Raw genomic sequence first — 25,828 nt, forward strand, 5'->3', positions numbered from 1 at the left:
TGGTCCATACTGTGACTAGTCTCTCACACAAACACCACACTGGACTACTACATTATGCCAGCTCTGCACTGAAGGTCTAGAAATCAGGTTGAAAGATGCTAGATAGCAGCTATTATAATCACAAAGTAAAAAAAAAAATCATAAATTTGCATTCATGCACTCAACTTCGCTTTTACATTCACCATTATACAGCAAGTGTCTCTTAAAACACAATAAGCAAACACAGTTACTTCCTTCCTCACAGAGAGTGCAGTCAGTGCAACCAACTGGGAACTGCTTGTAAGGTCTCTGTTTTACTGCTCTGTCACCCCCAAGGAGATCTTCACATGTTTTATTTATTAAGAGTAGTGTGACTAATTAAAAAAAAGAAAAAAAGAATGAGGCTAAAGACAATCAATGAACCCTTTTTTCAGAAGTAACTCCTGAAATACCCTTTTGATCAGTAAAACAAAATCCAGCTCAAGCCACAAAGTCATTCCCAAGCATTGACGGACATTTAAGTCAATCCACACAGGCACAGAAATCAGAGTTACTTCCTACTTTTGACTCCAACTAGACCCCACCCTAGAGGGCAACATGAGTCCTCAAATACCTGCTCTCCTTTGTGCGCTCCTGGTCCTACTTACTTTTCCACTTACCCTACAAACAACATAAATAAAACTTTTGCAGAAAAACAGTAAACATTTTTTGAAAGTACAGGAATTTCAAGCACTGCCAACCAAGTCCCCTCCCAAAATCCAGCACAAACTACTCCACCAAACAGCCTGTGTACAAAATCCAGAACTGAAGAAAGTAGCAGTGCCAGGTACTCTAAAAATAGGGAAATGCCTGTCACTTGCTAAGGAACAACCATGTGAGAAATGAATCACCTATCCACACATAAGGAGAAAAAACATAAATCAAATTCCATTTTCCTCCTGACAGTCACAGATTGGTTGCATATTCACAAGGAAAATACTATTATTATGCATTTTATGCTTTACATAAACTATTCCTAAGACAATACAACATCTCAGTATATAATTCTGGTTGTTTAATTAAGATTTTAAATTAACAGTTTAGCTGCAGATTTAAAAATATGGGAAAAGTAATCTGATCTCCTGGAGTGCATTGCACCCACTGAAAATGCATTTTCTGTTCTCATATTACATAGCTTTGCCACTCATCCTCAAATGACGAATTCTGAGGGCCAAAAGCAGCATTACAGCTCTTGTGCAGAATCCTCCTTGCTGAGAAAAGTTATTCCCAGACAAGTGTTCTGAAAACATACCAACTTGGCACACAAACTGGAGACATGCTTTAAGTTTAAAACTCCTAAATGCTGAAATCCCATGATAACTGCACAAATTAAATGTAATTTTGGGACCATTCAAAGGACTTGTTTTTCTGTTGTTTTCTCACAAGCAAGTTCACATTCAAAATTAAAAGCATCTACTATTTATAACTTGCTTGAAGTTACATTCTACTTATTATACAAGTCTCCCACACATCCTTTATTCTGTGTACAAAGACAAGAAAGTGTTTGGGGTTTAAGCAATTATCTCCATGCTCGTTTTTCCAAAGCTTCACTGAGCACAGAAAGTAACTGACAGAGTATCACGAACTTCTGCACAAAACTCAGCCATAAAGGAAAGGAACAGGTGGCATAAGAAGAAAAAAGTAAATAGTGCCACCAAGGGCAAGATCTTAAGGTGCCATATTACACACCTGAGATGTTAAGCAAGGCCAGAAGCCACTGGCTGGGGCTGAACAGCAGTGCAGCTCTGATCTCACAAAGAAACGTGCTTGTATTAAGAAAGGAAAGTATTTTCTAGCCCTCTTCCTCTATCCCTGCACCTACATCCTGCTTCGCTATTGACCAACAAGCAAAATTTGGCCCCAAATGAGAAGAGCAGACACACAGCATCACACTCAGCAAGCACATGACCAAATCACACACAGAGCCCTCTTTGCCAGGGCACTGATCACAGTATCTTTTCTTCTGCAAGCTCTTCCTGACCTTCAGAGCAGGAACACACCTAAAACCATATCCCTTGTGCCCCTCTTCCTTTTCTGTGGATATCCTCTTCCTTCCTTTGTGCAACTTGAATGGTAAGCTGCTACCACCGTTGTGTCGCACATACCAAGTGTCAACACATTGTCCTCTTACAGCCCCCTGCGTTCACATGTCTGGGGCATCTGTACTTCCAACAAAACTTTTAAACCATCTCCCATAAGACTTAATTTCACAAATGTTCAAAAAAGAAGAAAAAAGCACAGGCAGAAAGCTGTATCAGAGCCCAGGCAATATAAAACTGCACTGAAAGTATTTATTCTTAGCCTTTGAATGCCACCCAAATTTTTGTACAAAAATTAAGTAGGAAAAAGTTAACTTCTAGAGATATTGCTGGATTTTCATCCGTTTTCACAGATGAGTTTGACTCTTTTTCTTCAGTTCTTAAACTGTTAAAAAAAAACCTGAAAAAAATACTTGCTCAGTCAAGTGTTTTGCTGTGTTTAAAAAAAATTGCTATTCCAGTTTAACAGGCTACTTACTCTCTCCCTTTATTAATCTCTTAGGAGTCAGAGGAGCTGAAAGCACTAGGTGAAAAGTAGGGTTATGCTATATCACAACTTTCTCAATTCTTCCTAACCCTTTCTAGCATGACCTGAAAAGTCTTCTCACTTCCAGAACCTCAGGCTCCTTAAGCTTTCCAGAAAGAAAAACAGTCAAAGCTACAGTGACAGTATGATGTACATCTCCCATTCTTATCTAGAAATGTAGACAACAGAAAGGTCTTAATATTTGTGTCACTATTTCCTATTGATTTAGTGTTTATATAAGAAAAAATTCCAGATTCAACAACAAGATAAATACCTTAAAATGGTAGTGTAAGAACAGTAAACATATTCAAACTTCTGAGATTCTTTTCCCCTACACCTGTGTTCAAAAATTCATTGATACAAAAGCATTTTGTATCGTTTCCATTTTAAAATGCACTTTTTTAATATCATAAAATCTTGTTTTATGATATTAGCAAGCACAGCTTGCTTCAAATTGAAGGCAGAAAATCAGTTTCACACAGGGAGGAATTGCTTTTATCTTTTCTATACCTTCAAACCATCAGCCTCCTGAGCTGATGAATCCTACACTACATACCAGTATTTTAATACAGAAGAAAATAAAGCAGAACCCCCAAAATCCAGCAAAACATTCCCAAAGGCCTGGAGCTCAAATGCAGTAATCATTTCAATACCAAAATCATTTCAGCAATTTAAATACGGCTGAAAAGGCACAAGTCTAGAAACTGAAAAAGTGCACATAAGGATGTGTACCATTTCTCTACAGGTTCCCTAAAAAACTGACTGTGTAATAATTTGATTGGCTTCCTTATTCAGCTCTTTCCACTTCACGTGGGTGCTTCTCATGCCTCCACCTCTGGCTTTTCAGTCTATTAAACTGCAGCTGTTCCAATTACTGGAAGAGAATAATTAAAATATGGTGTTGACAGTACTGCCCTATATGTGTTCAGTTAATTAATACAATTTCTTTGACCACATATTGTCAAAATATTCATACCAAAATTCATATGAAGGGAAAACAAACCGTTGCCTAAGGAGGAATCAAAAGGAAACCACTGCAGTCACATTTGCAGTCCTCTCACAGCAACACTGTAACATTCCCCAAATACTGAAGTACAGAAAAAGATTGGCAATATGCACCTTGGAAATGCTTTTACTGAAATGGCAGCTTTTCTAGAAACAGCAAAGATTTTACTAAGAAACAGTCTTTGCATTTTTTTTTTTTAATTTCATTAAGAAATTAGCTTTAAAACTGCTTAAGTTCTGATTTTATGCCTGTTACGGTTGCCTTTATGCCAAATTATGCCTGTACTTTGACTTGCTACCTGCTATGCTGTCTCAATTTTTTTTTATAACTGAGGGTAAAAAAGGCTTTAGACATCAGATATAAGTTACAGCAGCTTTTAGAAGCAGTTGTGCTGTAGACATCAAGGTGCATGTGACCTCATAAATGGATCAGAGATGCTTACAAAGTCGTTACTATCAAATATATTTAATTCTTTTAAACTAGGCTGACTGCTCATGGAACGAGGAACAATCATAAAGCAGTGAGATAAACTGGGTTTGCAGCCAACCCCTCCTGCTGTCAAAATGCTGTAAGCAGTGCGGGCTCTTGTCTCTATAGCAATGTGTGGGGTCCTTTCTCAAATAGGAAAAAAAAAACCCTCCCCAAATCTTTAAATATTAAGTTAAGCAGTCAGGGCGTGTCCTATGTGTTTAACATGAAGTGCTAGATTTTTCTATCCACTCACTCAGCATTTTTTCCTGTATAAAAGAGGAAACTGCTGTAGTAACATTTTAGGATGCATCATTTCAGTGGAATTTATTAAACATAAATATACACATGCATAGTGTATATATAGGGGATTGTGTACATAGCATGTGTGTATAGACACACACACACGCACTATACATAGACATACATTATTTCTATATACATTTGACAAATACACATTACTCTGCATCTGACACAGCCACTTCCCCTTCCTTTCCACACACCTGAGATAGGACAGATTCAAGTTCTCATATGATTTTGAGACTACCAAAGTAAGTATATGTTCTTCAACAAATCAAAGATGCTGAGAAGGAATCATGTTGAGAAATCAGTTTCTCCATTTCACACATTCTTCAAATGTCCATAACTCTGGTCTTTGCATCATTCGTTTAAAAAAAAAAATCTGATAGTCTAAGTTTGAAAATTCTGAAATTATTCAGCAACAGTATACATTCAAAAATCCTCACATCATTTCCTATAAGGCCACAATCAACTACTTTTAAAACAATTCAAGTAAAATAATTTTGCTTAAATCTTAAGTCAGGTTCCTAAAAGTTTGCTGGAAAAGGGAGACAAAAAATGCACAAATTCAGTCCCTGCAGTATTCACACTTCTAATATTTGGAAGCATTCATTTATTAAATTATTAAAGCCTGTCTCAGGTACATTTGGTGATTACACACAGTTTCAGAAATATTTTGAATATTCTGATGTGTGTGTTTCTTACCATGAAAGTGGGTTTTACTTTATGCCACTTATGGATGTCTTGCATTCTCTCATGTGTATTCTCAAAGAGAGGTTTTTCTAAATTTGAGGTTAAGATTTCTCAAGATGCACTGTTAACTTAATTACAAGTTACAGGTTATAATATATATATTTTTAAAAATCAGCTTTGCTTGGGTAAATTATTGTTTTGTAAAAGTTGTTAGGTAAAATAAGGTCTTGAAACATTTAGTAGGAAGTAAAACCAAAGCGAGCTAATGAAGGTTTCCAATTTTTGATCTAAGCCCATGTACTCAATTGACAACACACCACTAAGAAGAAATGCTTTTGAATTAGCACCAATTTATTCAATGAACTTGGCTCGTCTTCCCCAGGTGATTATATTTAAGAAATCAACACAGAGAACTGAATGCATAGTCACAGCAGCCAGACTGACCCTGCTGAAGATAACTGTCTGAAGGAACAGTTATTTCTATTAGGTCAAACTGTGAACTACAAAGAATTTATTTCTAAACAATTTCTCCGCAGCTGTTATAGTCTGTTGGCTGCTCAGTTTATTTTAGTAAATATGCCTAAACACATTTATGCATCCGACTCAAATGCTGCAAATATATTAAACATTTTAATAATGGAACAGAAGCCAGGACTGAGCACCAGCCATGAACAACTTCAGTATTTTCTGCACCACAGAGAGCAAACTGCAAACTACAGGAGTCATGTGTTGGGTAAAGTTTTTGGAAGTATTTTTAAAGGCTGTAGGCCTTTTCTTCCATTCTGGCATTATTTACATGGAATCTGTAATCTCTTGCATTCTCTAAACCTTACCATCTTTATCCATTAGAATGTTTCTGTGATCCTGCATACCTACAGAAAGTGTCCCTGATGAAAAGAGTAGAAGAGCAGGCATGGGGAGGCAAGAACAAAGCCCTTGATCACTGCTCTTGTATGCTTCTGTAATGACTCAGTTTCATTAAAAGCCAAAATTACAAACTTTTCCTGAACATAGGAATTCCTACTGCATTGTCACCTCTGATGTCTGCAATCCATAACCCACAATATCTCCACTGTGGACACTCCTGACTTCTCTATCCAAGGGCCAGAATCCCTCAGGAAGACTGACAGAGAATGGTATTGAAAAGGTTGCAAGAAAGATGCTGATGCTTCAAGTCCGGGTTGTCAGAAATCATTGTGTGCAGCCTGGGAGCCATGAAAACTGCAGGTGTACTTCTTCAGGAGGGCTTGAAACTGCTGCAACTTGCTGCCCATGGCCACTGCAATGCAGCTGGCTGGATTCCTTGAAGGAGTCACGAAGAGACACCCAGATGCAATCAATTTAACTACCTGCCATCAGATACTCTGAAGCATATTAGACACAAATTTCTATGATAGCAATATGACCTTAAAGTTCAGCTTGCCTTCACACAGGGACATGTGAAAGTCTTAAGCAGAAAAAGTTCCATTTCAAACTCATCACTAACGTTAATTGTTTACTGCTAGTGGTAACTTCTCACATTCACTGAGAAGAAGAAAAAAGTATAATTTCTCTACACTAGAAAAGGAGTTTCCAGACCACAGATCATTCAAATGAATGCCATGAGAACAGGTGAAATTAATACCAAAACTAGAACATCTGAACAGGCAGTGTGGGGAAAAAGTCTTGTACTAAATTTTCATTGTACAATCAATGAGTGTGTTCATGATACAGAATTAGCCTTATCTTAGTGGTCATCAACATTCAAAAAACACTTGCAACTTTCAAAATGCATACCTTGCTTACATTTAGATTTTTCCAGAAGGTAAGAAAACACAATCACACAAACAATTCTTCATATGAATTGGCTCCATTTCTCTGAAATACACCACTATGTTCTACTTCTAAATCACTAAACATCAAAACTCCTGTGTAATAATTAAATTATAGACAGAAATTTACAAATTGCTTTCATCTTTAACAGCTCTGAGAACATAAATTTAAGGAAAATTCCACATTTCCTAGGCAAAGTTTCAAAAGATACCAGTTAGTTATTTCAAATTTATTATGGTGGGCAAATATACAAGCTATTAATTCATTTCCAAAAGCAGATTTAACGTTTTAAGATATTCACTTAGCAGACTGGAAGAACTCTGCAACTGCAATACCCTTATTTAGTGGCAATCCGGATAATTTAGGATCAAATGAGGACATGCTGCTTTGCATAAAATAATTGTACATAGCAAGAAAAGTACAAGATGATTTTAGAAAGACCCATGGAATAAGCAATCTTACTTGCATTTTTAAAAACTATGAACTATTTAAATCAAATACTTTGAAGTCTTATGATTATAATCCTTTCTTTCATAAAACTTTGGACATCTGACTCCTATTCAAAGTGCAGTTCAGTGCTTTCACCATTGTCCACGCAGCAGCTTCTACAGATCATTTTACCAGCACTCCACACACTCCTGACCGTCTTCTACATCTTTATAGCATTGCACATGTGGCCACATGCCTTCTCATGGCAAATTCCTCTTCAGAAACACAGAACTGAAAACAAATCAATGAAGCTCAGAGGAGAAGAAGGTGGATGGAAGGCTCAGCCAGTGACAGCCACCACTAGCACAGCTGCACCACTCATTCCATTCACCTCATTTGGTCAGGAAATAATGGGTCTAAATTGTGCAAGTAACTCCATGCTCCTATGCAAAACAGTCAGATCGTTCTCATCTGTGCTGCTTTAGTGGATCACAGCTCAGGAGAGACCACATTAGATAAAAGAAAAAAATTTAAAATCGATAGATGTGTGTGGTGTAGAGCTCCTTGCGGTGAAATAGCATTGCACAGGTGTGATGCAAAAAGACACAGTGCAAGAGTAAGCTAAACCAAGAAATATCTGTATTTCAGCACCTTCTGCAGCTGCAGTAATGCACTCTTCTACAGCTGAAAATATCTTTTTAAAGCATACACAGAGAACACCAAGCAACCGTGATAACTTTGAGCTGGGACAAGCCCTTCTCTGAAATAGTTTTAAGTAAAGCAGTTGTAATTCGGGGCTTTGTCTGCCAGAGGGAGCTGGAGGAAAGAGAAAAAATCCCACGCATCTCATTCCTTCAAACGTTTCACAGTTGTCCTATGCCAATTAATATAAGTATTCTCACCAAAAGGGGGTTTAGAGTAAAATCAACCCCAGCTGTGTCTGGCACCCCTGCACTGACACCCTACTACCAACACTTTGCCCATCACGCCCAGTGCACTGTAGAGTGAGTCCCTCTACAACTTAGAATGACAACATACCTCCATTTAAAGTGTATTTAACTGTTTTTGGATCAACACGGTAGGGGAGAAGATGCCCCCAGAGACAGACTAATAAGAAAAGCATCAAATGAGATGGTAACTAACACGTTCTTACATCAGCTTGTCAATAAATGCAGGGCATCAATGCAACAAAGACTATGTTTCCAGTAAGAACAAGATACATATTATTGGAAAATAATTGTCATTATTGAAAAATAATTTATTTGAATCTGAAAGTTATTGTCATTAAAAGGCTCATTGGTCTTTTTTGCACATTTTTCATATACTGCTTCTAACAATGTTGGTACACCTCAAAATCTGCCTGTGGTTAGAGGTGCTACCACGCAAAACTATCATTCATGTTACCATACCAATAATTTATTCTTTTATAGCACCTGCTAAAGACCTTAAAATAAACAAGAATTGGTCTCATTTTGCAAATTGATAAAGCAAGCTATTTAAAATCTATTTATGGGAAATTGGGATTCTGTAAAACAGCGCACGAAAGAATTTCACTGCACACATACTGGATGACCCTTCTCTTCCCTCCTGCATTTTCAGGTAAAATACTTCCACCTTCAAAAACTTTACCTATAAAACCCAGCACACAAGGGTTTTGCAGTGAAAAAAAAAAAAAAAAAAAAAAAAGGCAGACAGGTATACTTTTAAATGCTAAGGTCTAAGTCAATCCAGCTTCCCTTAGAACAAAATTTCATCGACAGCTTTGAAATCAGCACAGTAGCATCAGCGCAGTGCACACTTCTTGCAATCAGAACACTTTTAGGAAAACCAGTTATGCCACCTTCTGGTATTCATAAGAACTACTGAACAAGACAAATATTTTAATACATTCCCATTTTGAATTGGAAAAAAAGGAAAAAAAAATACAAACAGAAAACTCAATCTGTGAAACCAGTGAAAAATACTACTCCTTTTAAGCATTGATCTGTGCAATATGATAGCTAGGACTAACTAGCTTGGTTTAGTTTGTACCCAGCCTCAAAATTCCTATGCCTGTACTACCCAGGAGATGGATTTGACGATCCTTAGGGGTCACTTCCAAGTCAGGATATTCTATGACACCTACTGACAAACACAGCACCCTTCCCACACATTACCTGGTGTGAGATGTGAGCTATTCTGGCCTTTGCCCCATCTTACCTGCTGCAGCAAAGAACTGGGAAAGGCAGAGAGTGAAAAGGATAAGAAAACTTGTGGAATGGCTTCTGTACAAGAATCTCCTTTTAGATTGGACTTAGCAGCATGGAAAGCAGAGAGGAAAGAAGAAATACATTGAGCGTCTATAGCGTCACAAAAAGCATAGTAAATGTGGGGTCCTTATTCACAAGCCTTCCAACACAATAAAGAGAAAGTTTGCATGAAACTAGCAGATGTTAGGTGGGAAAAAAAAGAAACAAAGGAAATGTAACATGCTGCAGCTATCCCACCAGCAGCAGCTTTTCAGTAACTGTTTATTACAACACAGATTCACTAAACCAAAGTGAGAAAAACCTTTTAAAGCAGAAGTGGTTTTTACCCAGTGCTCTGTACACGACTCCAGCACTCACATACAAGGCCAGCGATCAAACTTCTCCACCTTACCTGCCACTACCAAAGCACCCTTAATATTGTAGTGGGACACACACGTGGTTATGTAAAAACAGATACAGACCCCCTTCCTCCTGTATTGTATCTGGATCTATGCAATTACACTGCACTGATAAAACACACAGGAAGATGAATTTAAGGCATGATTTCAAGAAATTTTTGGTCTTTTCCGACCTATGTCTTCAATATAAAACTGCTTCTAGATGTCAAAGTCCAACTAACAGTTTCTGAAGCAGAAAATGCTTCAGGGAAGGAAGAAAGTAGGCACAGAATTAGATATGAAATAACATTTACAAATAAGTGAATAATTGACTCCAAAGTGTGTCAACTGATACCACACAATCCCTCCCAAGAAAAATATTTAGTAATTCTCCAATCTTAGACAAGCTCTGATACAGAAAGTAGGTATTTCTGTATAGATTAAAATTGTATAAATATAATTATATATAAAAATTATACCTTTCTAGGTATAATTTTACACTGTAACTTTGAACTTCAAATTTAAGTCTATGAATTCAAAAAAAATTTGGAAGTTTGTTATAGGAATCAAAGCCAATACCATGCTCAGGCACTAATGAACTAACAGCGGAAAAAACATGAGACAGCTGAAACACAAGGACATCTATTTGCATGCCCACTTGCTCATCACGCCTACCCACAAACCTCTGCATATTCCTTCAGCCATGTTTACTCAGCTCTCCTGCAGAATGTGTCCCATGGTATAATTATTTCCCAGATCTCTAAACAAAGCAAAACTACATTAATCAAAGCTTTGCTTTGATGTGTTCTTCCAAGTACAGTGTATTTTATTCATTCTGAAGTTTGGCAGTTTCATTTTCTGGAGATGCTGAAATTACAATTTTGCCCACACAAGACAGAATGGTAATATGCAGGAGGGCATACACGAGAAATACAAAACATGATTTTCATCATAAGCAACACCATAAGTCATGCTGCAAATATCTTATTTGCCTGAAAGATTTTACAAGAACTTCTGAAATAACTAATATAACAGCAAAGTTGCACAATAATATTTCAGGAGAATCATGAGAGTAATTCAGACCAGGCAGAATGTGACTGCAACCACCTGAACAAAGTCTTGCTGCATATTGCACAAAGTGTTGCCAGGAAAATGCAATGCCATAATCCCACATAACCAACTGTTAATATTTTTTTAAAAAAAAAAGCCATGCACTAACATCAGTCATGCCTGAGCTGCTCCTGCCTCCCCATGTATCTACAGACTTTCAGAACTGGAACTGAGTAGATTTCTGCAATTTACCAAAGCATTTCTTCAGTCACTTGGAACACATTCTAAATTTCAAACCTTGTACTGAAAGCAGTGTTGGTGTCTAGAGATTCAAAGGCAATCTCAAAGGAACTCCATACTTTCATGATACTAATATCCTTGAGAGCTGAAGTTTTGGAAGCTTTTGAACAGCATATACTGAAAACATGAAAAGAAGGCAAGATTAATTCAGGGGACCTGTGGGAAATCTCTGCCGAGACAAATACACTATTCCAAAAGCGCAGGATACAGCAGTCAGATTAGGAAGGGAGGAAGGCAGGAAGGCAGGGCAGTAAACCAGATATTTATTCAGTAGGATCAGTACTGAAATCAAAGTAAAATGCAGTTGGTAGCTTAAGATAAGATGAACATTTGCCCCAAGAGTTTCGGTAAACACTGACATAAAAACTGTTCTGTGAATAACAGACCTCTGCAGGAAAATCAACAGTTACAGCAACTATTAACCCAGGAGTTTTACACAAATACTGTTATAGAAGACTGTACTTTCTTTAGTGCTTCTCATCAAATTTCTGTGAACTTACGTTTTGGCTCATATACTGAATCAAGTAACAACATGCACAAACATACGTTCTTCTGTTTGAGTCTTTCACTCAAGTAGAAATATAAGCAAACTACCAACACCTTGCTGTCCAAAATCAGCTGCTGGGGAGAAAATTCTAAAACATGACAAAATTTTGCTGGATCTTGAAATAAATGTCCATTCACAGATTTATTCTTTTGCTGGGGGAGACAGGGTGTGCAGATGGCACTAATCAAAGACTGATTTATTAAAATCTTTATTAAAAGACCGATTTGAAGACTACCAAGTATTTTAATTAATTACATTCAATAAACAGTTAAGTTTTTCAGAATTGTCAATCGTTGTATAAAGCATCTGGCTGTAAAATAACTAAATACAGAATTTCTAGATAAGCAGTCTATTTATAATTGTTTTTATCAATATCCTAGAACAACGCACAAGGCACAGTGTGACTAAGCTTTTACTTCAGGATTCTAATCTGATGAAAGCCTACAGAATCCAAAGGGCAGAAGTACAATTAACTAAAATTATTGAGCCTTAGCTTTCTGGTGTTGAATGCACAAATTCTTTTTCAGAGCAAATTCCAGCAATGTGATTCAGTTCATTCACCCTCCTCCCTCCCTTTGCTCCCGAGCTCGGCATCAGTCTTCTAACCCAGTTAACTGGCTGGAGAACAAGGCCATTCCTGTTCTCCAGCATCGCTGCTCATTACTCCTGAAGCATGTACAGCAGAGGGGTGGCTGCTCCTACTGCACATTAAGCCAGCAGCATCACATAATTACTCCTCATCAGCCAAAGTCTTTGCCACACCCCACTGCAGAACAGCAATGAAAAGGATTTCCGGCTCCCAATGACAGATCAGTGATGTCCTGGCAAAGGCCCTGAGCAAAGCCCAACACAGACAACCATGTACTTTGCTGTATGGACTGAGCTCTAATTATCTGAAAACAGAACTGAACAGAGTCACACTGGCGCTCTAATTACTGGGACACAGAACAAGAGAAGAGAAAACCTGGCTGTGAGAGCAAAGAGGAACCAGACAAAGGCAAAGATGTTGCTTCTGTTGGGAGACAGCAGCTTTGCAAAGCCTGCAAACTCCTCTGCTTCAGCTCTCGTGTTCTGCTTCATTCCCACATTGCTCTGACTCACTCACGTCACATCAATTTAAGCAACAGCAAACACGGCTTTGCTCCTCGTCCAGCTGGGCTTCTGAGGGACTTGCTGACTTGTTGATACATGACCTCTGTGCTCTATGGGACAACAGAAGCAAAATGAGACCATCTGAAGATTTAACGCATTCACTTCAAATTAAGTTTTCTCCTGGATCCTTGGTTGATCCACCACCACCTAACCGGCTGTCAACTTGGATTAAACCAACCTGTAACAGGTGAGCTGGAGCAGAAGAATGAAAGTAGAATTCGGGAATTTGGAACAGGGTAGTTGCATGCTGAAAATATTTGGATTCCAACATGATTGAGCTGAATGTGCTAACATAGCTTGGGAAAATGGAAGGAGATTAGCAAGCTGCTCAAGTCTCAGCACTGCCATAGGAAGATCAGGCATAAATATGCACGCAATATTGTGACAAGGCAGAACAGCAGTAGTTACAGTTTTACAGAAGGTATTCCATGACAGATGTGGACATTTAAACAGTGCGCTGTTATCTTCAATTTTTAAATTTTCTACTATCTGCAGGAATCATATTGTTGTCTGGATTTCAGTATGTGTTTATTTATGGGATTGGAAGTCAGGCTGCAGAACACACTGTTTGAAAAACTGAGCTGTTTCCCTGAACAGCCTTCGCTGGTCCTGCAGGATATGGGTATAATAACTCTGAAGATCACATGAAAAACTTAATAGTTGTTTCAACTTTCATTCTCCAGGACAGGACATTAATGCAAATATAACCCAACACTTCTCATTATTACAAGATGTCCTTAACAACATTAGTAAGCTTACAGTGCAATTCATTAAAACAGATCAGTTTCAGACGCAAAACTGATGTCCCCATAAAATGAACACAAGCAAGACTGTTTTTCCAGCACAGTCTCCACCACTGTGCGATTATTTTCCAAGATATGACCGATTTTGCATCCAAGTGAGTGGCAACCTGAATCAGAGACATCCCAGATGTCCAATGATAATGGAATAATGGGAAATGTAATACCAAGCTGCACACAGGAACATACACAGACAGAACACTTCTAGCATAAAAAAAAGAGTGGAATGTACACATATGATGTTTTTGATTGGTTGAGTTTTATACTGCAAGAGGGGTTTTGTGTTCAGGTGTGGGCAGTGCTTCTGTTCAAATAAGGCAAAAATATATACATCCTTCCGTTGTTTTGGGGTGGGGTGCAGTTTCTTTCATTTGTTTTAAATGTAGGAAGTACCAAATTATTTAGTAACCATGAAGAAAGGGACACTTCTCTTTCCAAAATTAGGTCACTTCTTCTGTTAACAGCAAAATTAAATAAAACAGATCAGATGCAACCAAAGAAAAGTTCTATTTATATTTTTCCCCCTCCCTTTATGAATAGCAGATAATGTAATTCTTCCATTTTGACTAAATGGAGGGACATTGATTAGAGCTAAACTTTAGCACCAAAAGAATTTTCTGGGAGTAAGCAGAATTTAGACAGCATTGTTGCTTTTCAAGATTAGAACTTTTATTTCATTTAGATGATCAGCTGCTAGCTATGGAAGATTAAACTGTGTATTACAATGATTCATTTTTGAAACAACAGGGGTAATTTTGAATGTTGTATACATTATCAGTTTAAGAACTATGCCAGTCTGTACACAAAAGGGATACACACAGTTTAAATATAAGGTCACAATCAATAAATTACATGCGGACAAAGAAATAGCATACTCTCAAAGGGACAATGCTATACACACTATGTGAGTAGACTATTTTAGATTTCGGATTTTAGGCACCTTATCATAAGCATAAAGTTGCTTTGGTTAAAGCCCTTCTTTTAACTTGATGCATTCAAAAAACAGCAAACGGAGAAGAGAAACAATTACTCATAACCCTACAACCACCACTCATCAGGAGCACAACTATAACTAGCAGAATCCATCCGAGTAACAGAAGACAGAGAGAGGAAACAAAAGGGAAAGTGACAGCAGCATGAGGTGCTAACAGGTGTCATCAGATGGAGAAGTTTCCAAAGTCAGAGCTTTCCAGAAAAAAACTGCTTACAGTATGTTGAACATCCTACAAGCCCGCCAGACCTTCCAAGCAGCCAGGGCAGTTTCCAAGCTCACCTACCCCATTAAAAGCAGCAGTTGACCTCCTTTGAGTGAAATATGAGCTATTTTAGATCCACACCTCTCTGCCTCCCACATGAAGTTCAAGTTGCAAACAGTTCATGTGCAAAAGGCACTGGCCTACAAACCATACACTAAAGCTGCACTGGGACAGATGACAGGACCCACAGCCATGTCTAGTGGAAACTGAACTGCATTTAATCCAGAAACATGCCCAAACCAAAACCAAAGCCCAGCTTTTCAACGTGCAAGAGGATGTTTCTGCTTTAAACCACTGTTCTTTCTTTATGAAAAAAAAAACAACAAACAGGAGTACACCTGTGTCATGTTTCAATATATCATTAAGCCTGCGTATTAATTTCTAGTCACAGAAGATGAACTTTTGCTTTTTTACCAAATATTCCATCACAAAGAAAACATTACATTTACCTAGCCAATCTGTAAAAAAATTATAAATACTTTCTTTTAATGCAAGTCAACACTAAAGCTGTGAGTATTTACTCTACTAATCTTTACATCATTTTAGTGGTTGTTTAAAAACAAAGGTTATTTGGAGAGTTAACAGCATTTACTGGAGAAAAACTTTTTACTGAAGATGTTAATTCTTCCACTGAGATTAAGAAACCTTTTCCCCCTTAACAAGCATAAACCCTGTCACACACACCATACTGAGACCAGGTGTAACAAAAACAAGTGTCCAATAAATAAGGTAAGAAGTTTGCCACCTCCTTTAAAAAAATCCATTTTTTTTTTTCTAGTTCTTTATATTCTAATTCTTACATAAATATATTTTAAAAGGCTTGACATGGCAATGCCAACAGTCACATTCTGAATGGCAATGGAATTCTAAAATATTCCAGTGCACATGCCTGGCAAGAAAGGACAAAATCATGAACCTAGTGAGGACTGAAAGTATTTGTAACATCACTGCTATCAGCGAAGAGATGACTGCTAAATAAAATGAAGTACAGAAGAATTACTTAATTACTTGAAGGAAAGAGGACTGAACATGTACTGGTTGGGATTACTAGAGAGTGGAAGCTTTCAGAGATGGAAAGAACACATACATAGGAACTCTGCTCTAAGGAAAGTTTTGTAATGGTTTTCTTCACAGTTCCACAGAATTATTCATTAAAGAGCCATTTTTCACACTAAGCAGAAATGTGACTAAATAAAACACTGCTAAGAGGTTGTGTGCACTTAGAGTGCAAGTCTGAAAAGTGAAACTTGAGACTAAATATGCATAAGTCACCATAAATGCCTCCATCAGACAAAAGGCACTTTTGTGCCTATTTCGGAGCGGGGGGGGGGGAGGGGGGGATGCGGCGGGGAAGAGAGGAAAAATAAAGGGGAAAAAATCCGTTGCTTCTGATCCAAGACCAAACATATAAGGAAAACTCCCCCCAGAAGCAGCAAGCAGCATACCAATGAGTTTGGTCATTCTTCAAAACTGATTTAGCTACTGGCAAAACATAACTTCAGTAATTTAAACTGTTGTCCTATGAATTATCTGTTGAGACTGAGACAGAAGTACACAAAATCAGTCAATGAAACTATAGAAACTATTAAGGTTTCTTCATTCTAAACTTGCTAAAAGAAGGTTGCTTAATGTCAATACACGCCTCGGAACAAAAATAATTGAGCATTTATTCTTAAGATGAATGCCCAAAACAATGATATTAATCTAGTTAAATGTAAGGTTTAAAATGGCATTAGTAATCCAAAAGAAAAAAGTGGAAGTCTTAAACAACATTAGCAGAAAATACTCTTGCTGCAGTAATATTTTCAATCACCTACCAACATACTGAACACTCACAGCCAGGCTGTTACATTTCATGCAGTGGTGAAGAAAAGCACGTGATGGATCCCTATCACTTTCTCAGACAAACACTAAATCAAAACTATCATTTCTGACAGGATGTCAAGATGTAAAGTTCTTTTACAAAGTAGTATCAGAAACTGTTGTGCCAGCAGCATATTTCATCATAAACTTAAGACCCCTAACCTTACCTTTCCATTTAAATATGATGCCCCTATTCAACTGCAAAATGTGTGAAAACTAATCAAGATACTTATATTTGAGCATGCAGCTCAAAAATTTTCTACAGAAACATACTGCACTACAAAAATAATTATTTTTCTCATTTCTTTGAAAGAATGAACCCAGCCACTCCAACATAAATTAGCCAGATCAGCCAAACTACCATTATGGGTGTATAAAGTACAGCACAAGATAATATAAACAATGCTATAGCTTCTATGTTCATGTTGTAAAGGAACAATTATGTTTTAAGTGAGGATTTAATTTCAAGAAAAGACACCGAAATAAGGCTGCTGGAATTTCTGTTCGGTTAAGGTGATCAACTCTGCATTAAATGACTGCTGAAGATCTGTGGAGTCCGTCTCCTGTTTACTATAAGAAATTAAGTCTTGTGGTTTCAAAAAAATCTACATCACAGAAAGCCACAAAACAGATGAGACATTCTAAAACATAGAACCACATCTAATCACAAGTTTCCAATATCTAAAATGTACTTGTAGAGAAGATGGGAATTGTTCCCTTCACAGGGATACATTTATCTCATTTTTTCATCAAAAACCTCTCTTGAAAACATGTTAAGAACCAAATTACTTTCCAATTAAAATCAATATAAAGTAATTTTTGTCACCACAAAGCATTCCAGACAATGAAAATATTCTGTATTACAATAAAGGGAAAAAAGCCTACTGAACTGTACTAGTTTTTCTCTTTACCAACAAAGCATCAAGAATTAAAATGAAATTCCAAAGTTGAACTAGGTTCTCAGACATTTTAATATTATAAAGCCTTGGGTGAAAGTGACAGTATTTATTTCAAAATGATCTTCTCATTTCTTCTTTTCTACCCACATGTTACCTTGGGTTTTGGACAGATCTTTATGTATGCCTTTTATCTTTCCTGCAGTACTACATCACTAGGGACGTGCAGTTTTGCCTGACTGGTAATTTGTGTGCTGTAGCACTAAAGAAAGAGTGTTTTGTTTGCAGGATCCTGTCCCTTGGCATGAAAGTGAAGACATAGGAAATGTGAAGGGTGCTGTTTCAGTAAAAAACTTACACATTCAGACCAGCAAGGGCCTTAAACAAATGCAGTTACATTGCTAAATTATTTTCATCAATTTATGTCATCAGTTAGGATAAACTGGGAAAAAGCCATCTTCTAGAAGTGTATGCTGCAAATATTAAGAGTTACTGGCAAATAGACAACATCTTTTTCTAAAACTGTTTCTATATCATCTTCAAGATGCAGCCTTTTCTGCCTTGTTATCTAGTCAGGTAAAATCCATCTTTCACAAAATTAAATTGTTCTGGCTTCCAACAAGTCCCACATTTCCTAATCTTTGAAACTACTCAACTGTCTTCCTGCCTTGTGTTTTCAGCCACATTAACTTACTACAGCACAACCATCCAATACACCTGCTTCTCTCACCATATCCAGCATGAAAAGCTGCTTTCTGATCCCCTTCCTGGTTTTGCAACACTTTTTCCCCTCGATTAGATCAACCCAAACACTTCTATGCTCTCTTCCATGGGACCCCTAATGCACAAAGGCACCAGAAAAGAAGAAGCAACAACAATTTCTCCTTCAAAACAACACCAAGCTAGCAATGACACATGGCACACAGCAGTCAGAGTGATGATACATGGCAACTATCACTTCTTAGGCACTCAATTTTCCACAGATCCCCACACAATCCACAAGCTCTTAGAGCAAGAATTAGGAGCTCCAGGCTGGCACAGCACAGGCACAGCATTAAATGTGTAATTAAGCAGCAATTGTTAAGGTAACACGTTGCCTCTTGCAATCCCAGTACATAAACTTGATAATCTCTGATCAAAAGCCACCAAAACTAACTATGATGAGGGGTGCAAGCTGAATACAGAGCACTCTGCTAGCACAGTAACAGCAGAGACTCAGGCCTTTCCATCAGAGGCTATTCTGATCCAGCTGCAAACACCCATATGCAACATCTGTTGAGTATGGGCTGCTTAGGAGCAAGGATTAGAGAGCATCAGATAACATTTTAAAAAACATTTCCCATGGATTTTTCTCTTTAACTGGACACTACAACACTGTTCTTTATTACAAAAAGAAAAGAATAAAAATCAACAACAAAACTATTTAGTTTGGTTCCTTGAAGCAAAAGCAATTTTTAATAACTTGTCCAAAGACTAAATTTTAAGGAAGCTTTGTTAATTAAAAAAAAAACAAGCCACTCTTCATATTGCACTGAAAAGTTCATCAAAATTCAGCTGAAGGCAAAGTAAGCATTTGTTGGATCAGTTCAGACTTCCTGAAATGCCATTTACAAGCAGCGAATTTCAGGTAAGCCACATACACTAAAACGGAAGTGAGACTAATGGAGCAGGATTCACTACTATGAACTCCATAATACAAACCCTTATTTAAAATCAGTGCATGTAATTCTTGTTTTATATAAACCATTCTACTGCTAAATTAGCTTGTACAGCACACAGCACGCTGCTAAAGCAGCGTCAACACCTGGCTTCTGGAAAAATACACCCTGGCAAGCAGGAGACAACCCAGCAAAGGACACATTACCAATGTGCAGAGTAAAGCTCCAAAAGATCTATTGCTTTGCTCTCACCATCCTAAAACACTTCCCAAAACAACTCAGAAGGATACCTGTACCAAATCAGAATACAAACTGCTTCCCTGCATACCACCTCAACCTTTAATAAGACATTGTACAGCAGCAAAAGAAACCTCTTGCATTGTTACTCAGAGAAAGGAAAACCCTTCTACAGTCTTAATGAAATCTAATCTATAAGCTCAAAATCATTCAGCAGTTTCAACCCCTGCATGACATTTGCAGGAACACAGCTGTGCTTCTGTGCTCCCAAGCTAAACAGGATTATTTCACTTATTAGATTATTAGATGCCTAAGTACACTGGCATCTTGGCTCTCAATTCAATCCCTGTATTGGCAGTTAGGGGCCAATTCCTAAACTGCACTCCAAGAGGGACAAGTCTGACAACACCAGTCATTGTATAACTTCAAAGCAAACAGGATTGCATTTTACATAAAGATTCATGTAACTTAAGTTTTAAAGCAGAGCTGTCTGTTAATACATTAAGGGAAATGTAGGACAACACGTAGATGAACACACTTTTAGAGAAATTTCAATTCACTATCTCGTGTCTGCCACATCTGAGGGCCCTTCTCCCTTTGTACATCACTTCTAAATTTTATGTGTTCCAAATGAGCTTTTGTGTCCATATTAATGGCCTAGAGGATGACACTGCTTCCATCCTCTGCCTTGTGTCTAAGTGAACAGATCAGCCCTCTGCAGCCTCAGACAGAGCAGGGACAGAAGCTCTTCCCAACAACACCTTGCCTCAAATGGGGCAGGAACCTGAAACTCTCCCATTTCTACATGCAGCAGATGACCTCAGGCCAGGGCTCTGTGCAAGGACAGCCTTAAAACACCACACTGAACACAAACTAGCAGAAAGCAGAATTTTTACAATGCTGAGGTATGTGTAGTAAAATACTGAATTAAATGAAATATTCTTCTGAATTTTGCGTCAGATGATCAACTTTTTCATGCCTGGATTTGCATAATGACCCAAATTTAAACTCACATATCTATGGCAAAATTAATCAAATTATTATTAAATGGCCCAAAAGCATCTAATGAATTTAACTTAGAAGTGTTCTTAAAATGTTTGTGAACTTAAAGATTTCCCATCTCTTCAGTATTCTGTAAAGGACTTGCATCTCATCTGCACTTTCCAACCCTCATAAAGCTTTTCCCTGACATAACTCACCTGTGGCTACATCTTCAGCATATTAAAGCTCATTCATCATCACCTACACTTAATAAATCCACAGTGATGAAATAAACTCTGCCAACAAAAGGTTGATTAGATAAGCATAGCATGTAAGGAAAAAACTGTACTTAAGAAATCCAGCAAAGTAAAACAAAACAAAACTGCATTGTCTCCAAAAAGACAACAGAATCATGACATTTGTATCCCACCTTTTCCCCACTACCAAGTGAAAAAAATCCTGGTATGAAACCAGGTGCTGACTGTCAATTATTTTAAGAGCATAAAGCTTTATGTGGTTACAGAGAGGAAAGGCCAACAGAACGTAATAATTAGTCCATTCATGAGGAAACTGAATAGCTCAGATACAGCATGTTCCTCCAGTGTCCAACTTGTCACATACACCCCTGATCTACTGACTATCAAGGGCACAGCTCAAGTACCTTTTACTGTTGTACAAATTAGACTCACTCTGACATAGGCAGATGTCGAGCAGAACAAGGCACCCTCATTCAGCCTGTCCAGAAAAAAAATCAGCACCAGAAATGCTGTGGACCTCTGCATTTTGGTTGAAGTTCATGTCAAATATTATCCACTACACTTAAGAATTAATATTTCTGAAGTTCATGAATTTACAAGTCAATACTACATGAAAATGAAAAAGATTTTATTGTACATTTGTTCTTTATTAGCAAAGTTATTTTTTAACTTAATGGACTCAGTTGCAGTATATATTTCAAGCCCTTTAAAATCTGCTGCTTGAACATTCAAAAGGTGAAAAGTTTTCCATTTTTTCAGCAGAAACTCTCTCTACACATCAAAACACAGTAATAATCACAAAAAGAGCAATGACAACAGGCAATTTCCTTTATACAGCCCACAAACTTGATAAATACTTCTCAAGATATTACAGCATAAGGGTTAAAGATTATGATCATGCAGAACCAAAAAAGGAACCAGTTCCTTCAGATCCATCCTGTATCAAAAAATAAATTCAATTCTCAACTTACCCCATTGTATTTTACACACATTCACCCTTGCAATAGTAAGACCTAATGGAACTGTCCACAAAGATATTACCAGTTACTGCAGCTACTAATGCTAACCCTGAGGAATACTAACGTAGCAAATCCCAAAATGCTCCTCATGGCGGGTGTCACTGTCTGTGAGCCTCATCCACTCAAGTATCAGGTCACAACCTGACCCAGCCCAGTGCTAAAGACCATGAAAAGTGGACTGCTGTGCAACTGGAACATCCTTAACAGCAAACATCTGTACAAATTAAATGCTAGCCCCACAGAATTACTGCTGCCTATTTTACAAAAATCTTGTCTTTTCCAAAAATGACCTCACTAACATAGTCAAGATCTGTAAATAAGCTCTAGGAAAAATGTATATTATCAATAACTGTAGCATCACCATAAGAACACTTCAAGGAATATAGACTGAGACTTGGAACACTTATAACTAAACTTCTTGTTTAATAAAAAAACCAAAAATGAACAAGTTCTAATTTTATTAAGCAGATAATATTAAAGAGATCTTATATACAAAACAATGAAATAATGAAGAATATTGCATATTATCGTTGCTACTCAGCCAACTGCAGCTAAGACTTCACAGACATAGTGAACAAGAGATTCCAAAAATAATAGAGTATATCAAATAACACTGTCTCCTGGGTAAGTCAGCTGGATCTGGACAAGGATTTCTCCTGCTGCTTCATAAAGAACCCAGCATCTGGCCAGGAGATTGTTATAAAGAAATCCTCACACAGCCTTCCTGAACCAGCAAGCAGATCCTGAAAGACGCCAAGGGAAAGATGACTACAAGCCAACATTATCTTTAAGCTGATTTTCTCTTGAGTGAAAGCAAGACAGCCTTTCAAATTAGGCACTATTTGCAGATGCCAAACCAGAATGAGGACATAGAGCAATAGTGACTTTTTTAGAATTAGTTACTAAACAAATCACAAAACTGTATCTATGAAAATACCCAAAAGGCTCCAGGAAGAGGGAAGTCTAAAAATCATTAAACTTTTCTTTTCTTTAACTTTTCTTAATCTTTATGCTGTAACAAGAAAGGCAAATCACATGTAGGAACCCAAACTGGTTCCTACCTAGGAGTTGAAGCAATTACTAGTCTATTGTAATAAAAGGATTTTTCTTCAATTTAAGAAAAGAACAAAGAAAAATTTTCACTGTGTAGCTTTAATGCTACAAACATTAGAAATCAAGGTGCCTGAGGTAAGAGCAGTTCTTCTAACTTGAGCTCTTCCTTGCCAAGAAAAGCACTGAAGTTGTCCACAAAGGCTCTGTTCTCTTAGATAATTATCATTAGAACAAAGCAGCAGCTCCAGAGTATCAAATTATGGTTTAAAAGAAAGCACTCAAGACCACATTACTCATATTATACTTATATTAAAAAAAAAAAAAAAAAAAGGCACAAAGACTATCATGGAAAATCCTAAAATAACATGCTGCTTTAATTCACAACTGTTACTGGAAATCTGGCAAAAAAAAAGGAAACACTGGGACTAATTACTCCAAAGGAATGAGCTGGCTGAGGATCCTACTGCACTAAAAGCACAGCATTTTTATGGAATCCATCTGAAAAATAAGACATTGCATCACCTAATTGTGCTCTCTAAAAATGACCTTGTCTCCACAAAAGTAAATCCTTTAAGTACTTATTTAGATACAGTTATACTCCATCATGGAGGTACTTCCTTTCCTGTAATATTTTTGGAGTGCGGTTTAGCTACTTGATCCCAGAATATTGTTTACTCCAGCAGACAAGGACTGAAAACTTTCAGGAAAGCTTCTACTGACTGCTACTATTACCATCATCTTTATGGCAGATACAGCACGCCTGCAATCCAAAACTGGACAAGGAAAATAAAGCGTTAAGAACCTGACATGCAGAATAAACTTCTGTAAGTAACAAGTTAACCTTGCTAAAGGTTCCCCATAGCCACCATGTCCGGGGTTTTACTGCTGTCTACAACACTTCTAGCAGTCAACAGCAAAAGCCTTTGGTAGGCTGACCACTACAGACAAGTAAAGCATTGTGGTCAATCACTTATGGAACCATACATTGCTCTGTCCTCCAGCTCTTTCCTTCAACCATGGTTCCCATGAAGGGTTCTACACTTACAGCTTTTCAGACCCAAATGAAACTATTAGGCAAATGGCACAGTTATTCTAAATTAGAGAATTAAAAAAAAATCAATTCCCACATTAGCATTTTGGGGTTTTTAGAAAACACACGTCACGTCAGTTACTCACAATGAGTCTCTCCACATCATCTCTGATAAGCGGAAATATCTTCTCTGTTCTTCATGCACCTGTAGTCAAACAGAAAAGAACTGAAGCAGAGTCACAGACAGACATCCCCAAATAGCACCTCCCGTGGATCTTCACTAAACAAACCAAGATTTGTTCCAAACATTCACGCACAATCTGTTTCCCCATTTCACTTACTTTCTCTGGTAAAATTACAGAGATGAAGGAACACAAAAGCAAGAAAAGTGCTTCTTGTTTGCACGCATTAGGCTGCTCTTTGCTGTGGAAACAAGGATGAATTATGAAAACTAATCAAGTGAACAGAGAGCACATGCCCTAGATTTTTCAAATAATCTCTTGGTTTAACCCAGTTGTTCCTGAGCCTGCCTATCCCATGAACAATTTTGCTAAAATGGAAGCTGTGACTCATTAAAGCCATCTTTTAAAAGAGAGAGAAACAGTTCAAATTATTTATAAGAAAGATGTCATCACATTAATTTGTATAGAAAAGGCCAAAATCTTAATGACTTCCATTCCTAAGGTCTAGTTGATAAACAAATTCTTAGTTCTTTTTCTTTTTATGTCTCAACAGTATGGTATCTTACAGCCTTTAACCAAAATGAAAGACTACAGACTATATTCTGGCTTTGGAAATCATACCTCCACTTGAAGGGACAGTGAAAAACTTGTAAATTTCTATTTGCTGACATTTATTTTTTAGCAAACATTGCAAAATATAAACTATGCAATACCCCTAAAAAGAGCCACACTTCAGATTTTTGGTCTTTTATATAGTTTACATTTATAACCATAACTGAATGATAAAAACTTAGTAGCTGTGAGTATTAGGTATTTCTTTAAAGCAATTTGCTATTAATTCACAGCCCAAAGGAGAAATTCCCTTTTTCTTAGTCAATACTTTCAAGATACAAAAGCAAATTTTTAGATAAGGTCATAGTGGCAGTTTGTATATAACAGAAAACAAAAGCTTCTGCAAATCATCCTTTCCCCTTCAACTACTCTGTACCATGACAAATAAAAATTTGACTTCAGAGAGTAGAGACAAGCTCTCCTAATTTAAGAGCCTGTCTAAAATCTTATTTTGCTAAAGCAGACTTAGACATTTAGTGCAAAGAAATAGTACACAGTATTTGTAAGCATGAATTATAAATTCAGTCTGTGCTTTGCAATACTTTAAACATGCTACAACTGAGACAGCATCAAACAGAATTGTTTAATAGCACCTAACTTGCCCACTCCCTCCCACTGATACTACAGCAGCTGTCAGAATAAAGTGGTTCTTAACTCTTGGTGTTGCTACAACTCAGGACATCCTCTTGGTTCAAATAAACTTTAGGTTTGCCTCTGTTAAAGAAAGTCTGCTGAGTAAATAGGATAGGTTTTATCCATCTCCCATCACAAAACTAGCATTCAGAAGGGGCCACATCACCTGAGCTGTTCTCCTACCATCATTACTCCATTATTTGTGAAGTCCTATGTGATGTGCAGTGTGGCTACTGCAATTAGGATGGGTGCTTAAGTCTCAGTCCTTGTTTTACCATCCTGTGGACATTACATAGGCTTCTCTAATGAGACCAATACATTACACAACAGTATTAAGGGACAAAAACAATTACATGTTAAATTGGAATTTTTCATACTCAGAAAA

General features: G+C 37.4%; 1 protein-coding gene across 6 annotated transcripts in view; it reads right to left on the reverse strand.

Annotated features, from left to right (window-relative positions):
- The window catches only part of KLHL13 (kelch like family member 13), an 81,931-nt gene that overhangs the window by 39,717 nt on the left and 16,386 nt on the right, over positions 1-25,828 (reverse strand). For 4 of the 6 annotated variants that reach the window (XM_063422230.1, XM_063422227.1, XM_063422231.1 and 1 more), the window contains one exon: positions 24,163-24,221. The exons of the other annotated variants lie outside the window; for them this stretch is intronic. In XM_063422230.1, coding sequence (XP_063278300.1) covers positions 24,163-24,182 — 20 coding nt within the window. In that variant the 5' untranslated portion in view covers positions 24,183-24,221. The remainder of the gene's footprint in view (positions 1-24,162; positions 24,222-25,828) is intronic. 6 annotated transcript variants of the gene reach the window in all.

This window comes from Prinia subflava, chromosome Z (assembly GCF_021018805.1).
Source record: "Prinia subflava isolate CZ2003 ecotype Zambia chromosome Z, Cam_Psub_1.2, whole genome shotgun sequence".
Lineage (NCBI taxonomy): Eukaryota > Metazoa > Chordata > Aves > Passeriformes > Cisticolidae > Prinia > Prinia subflava.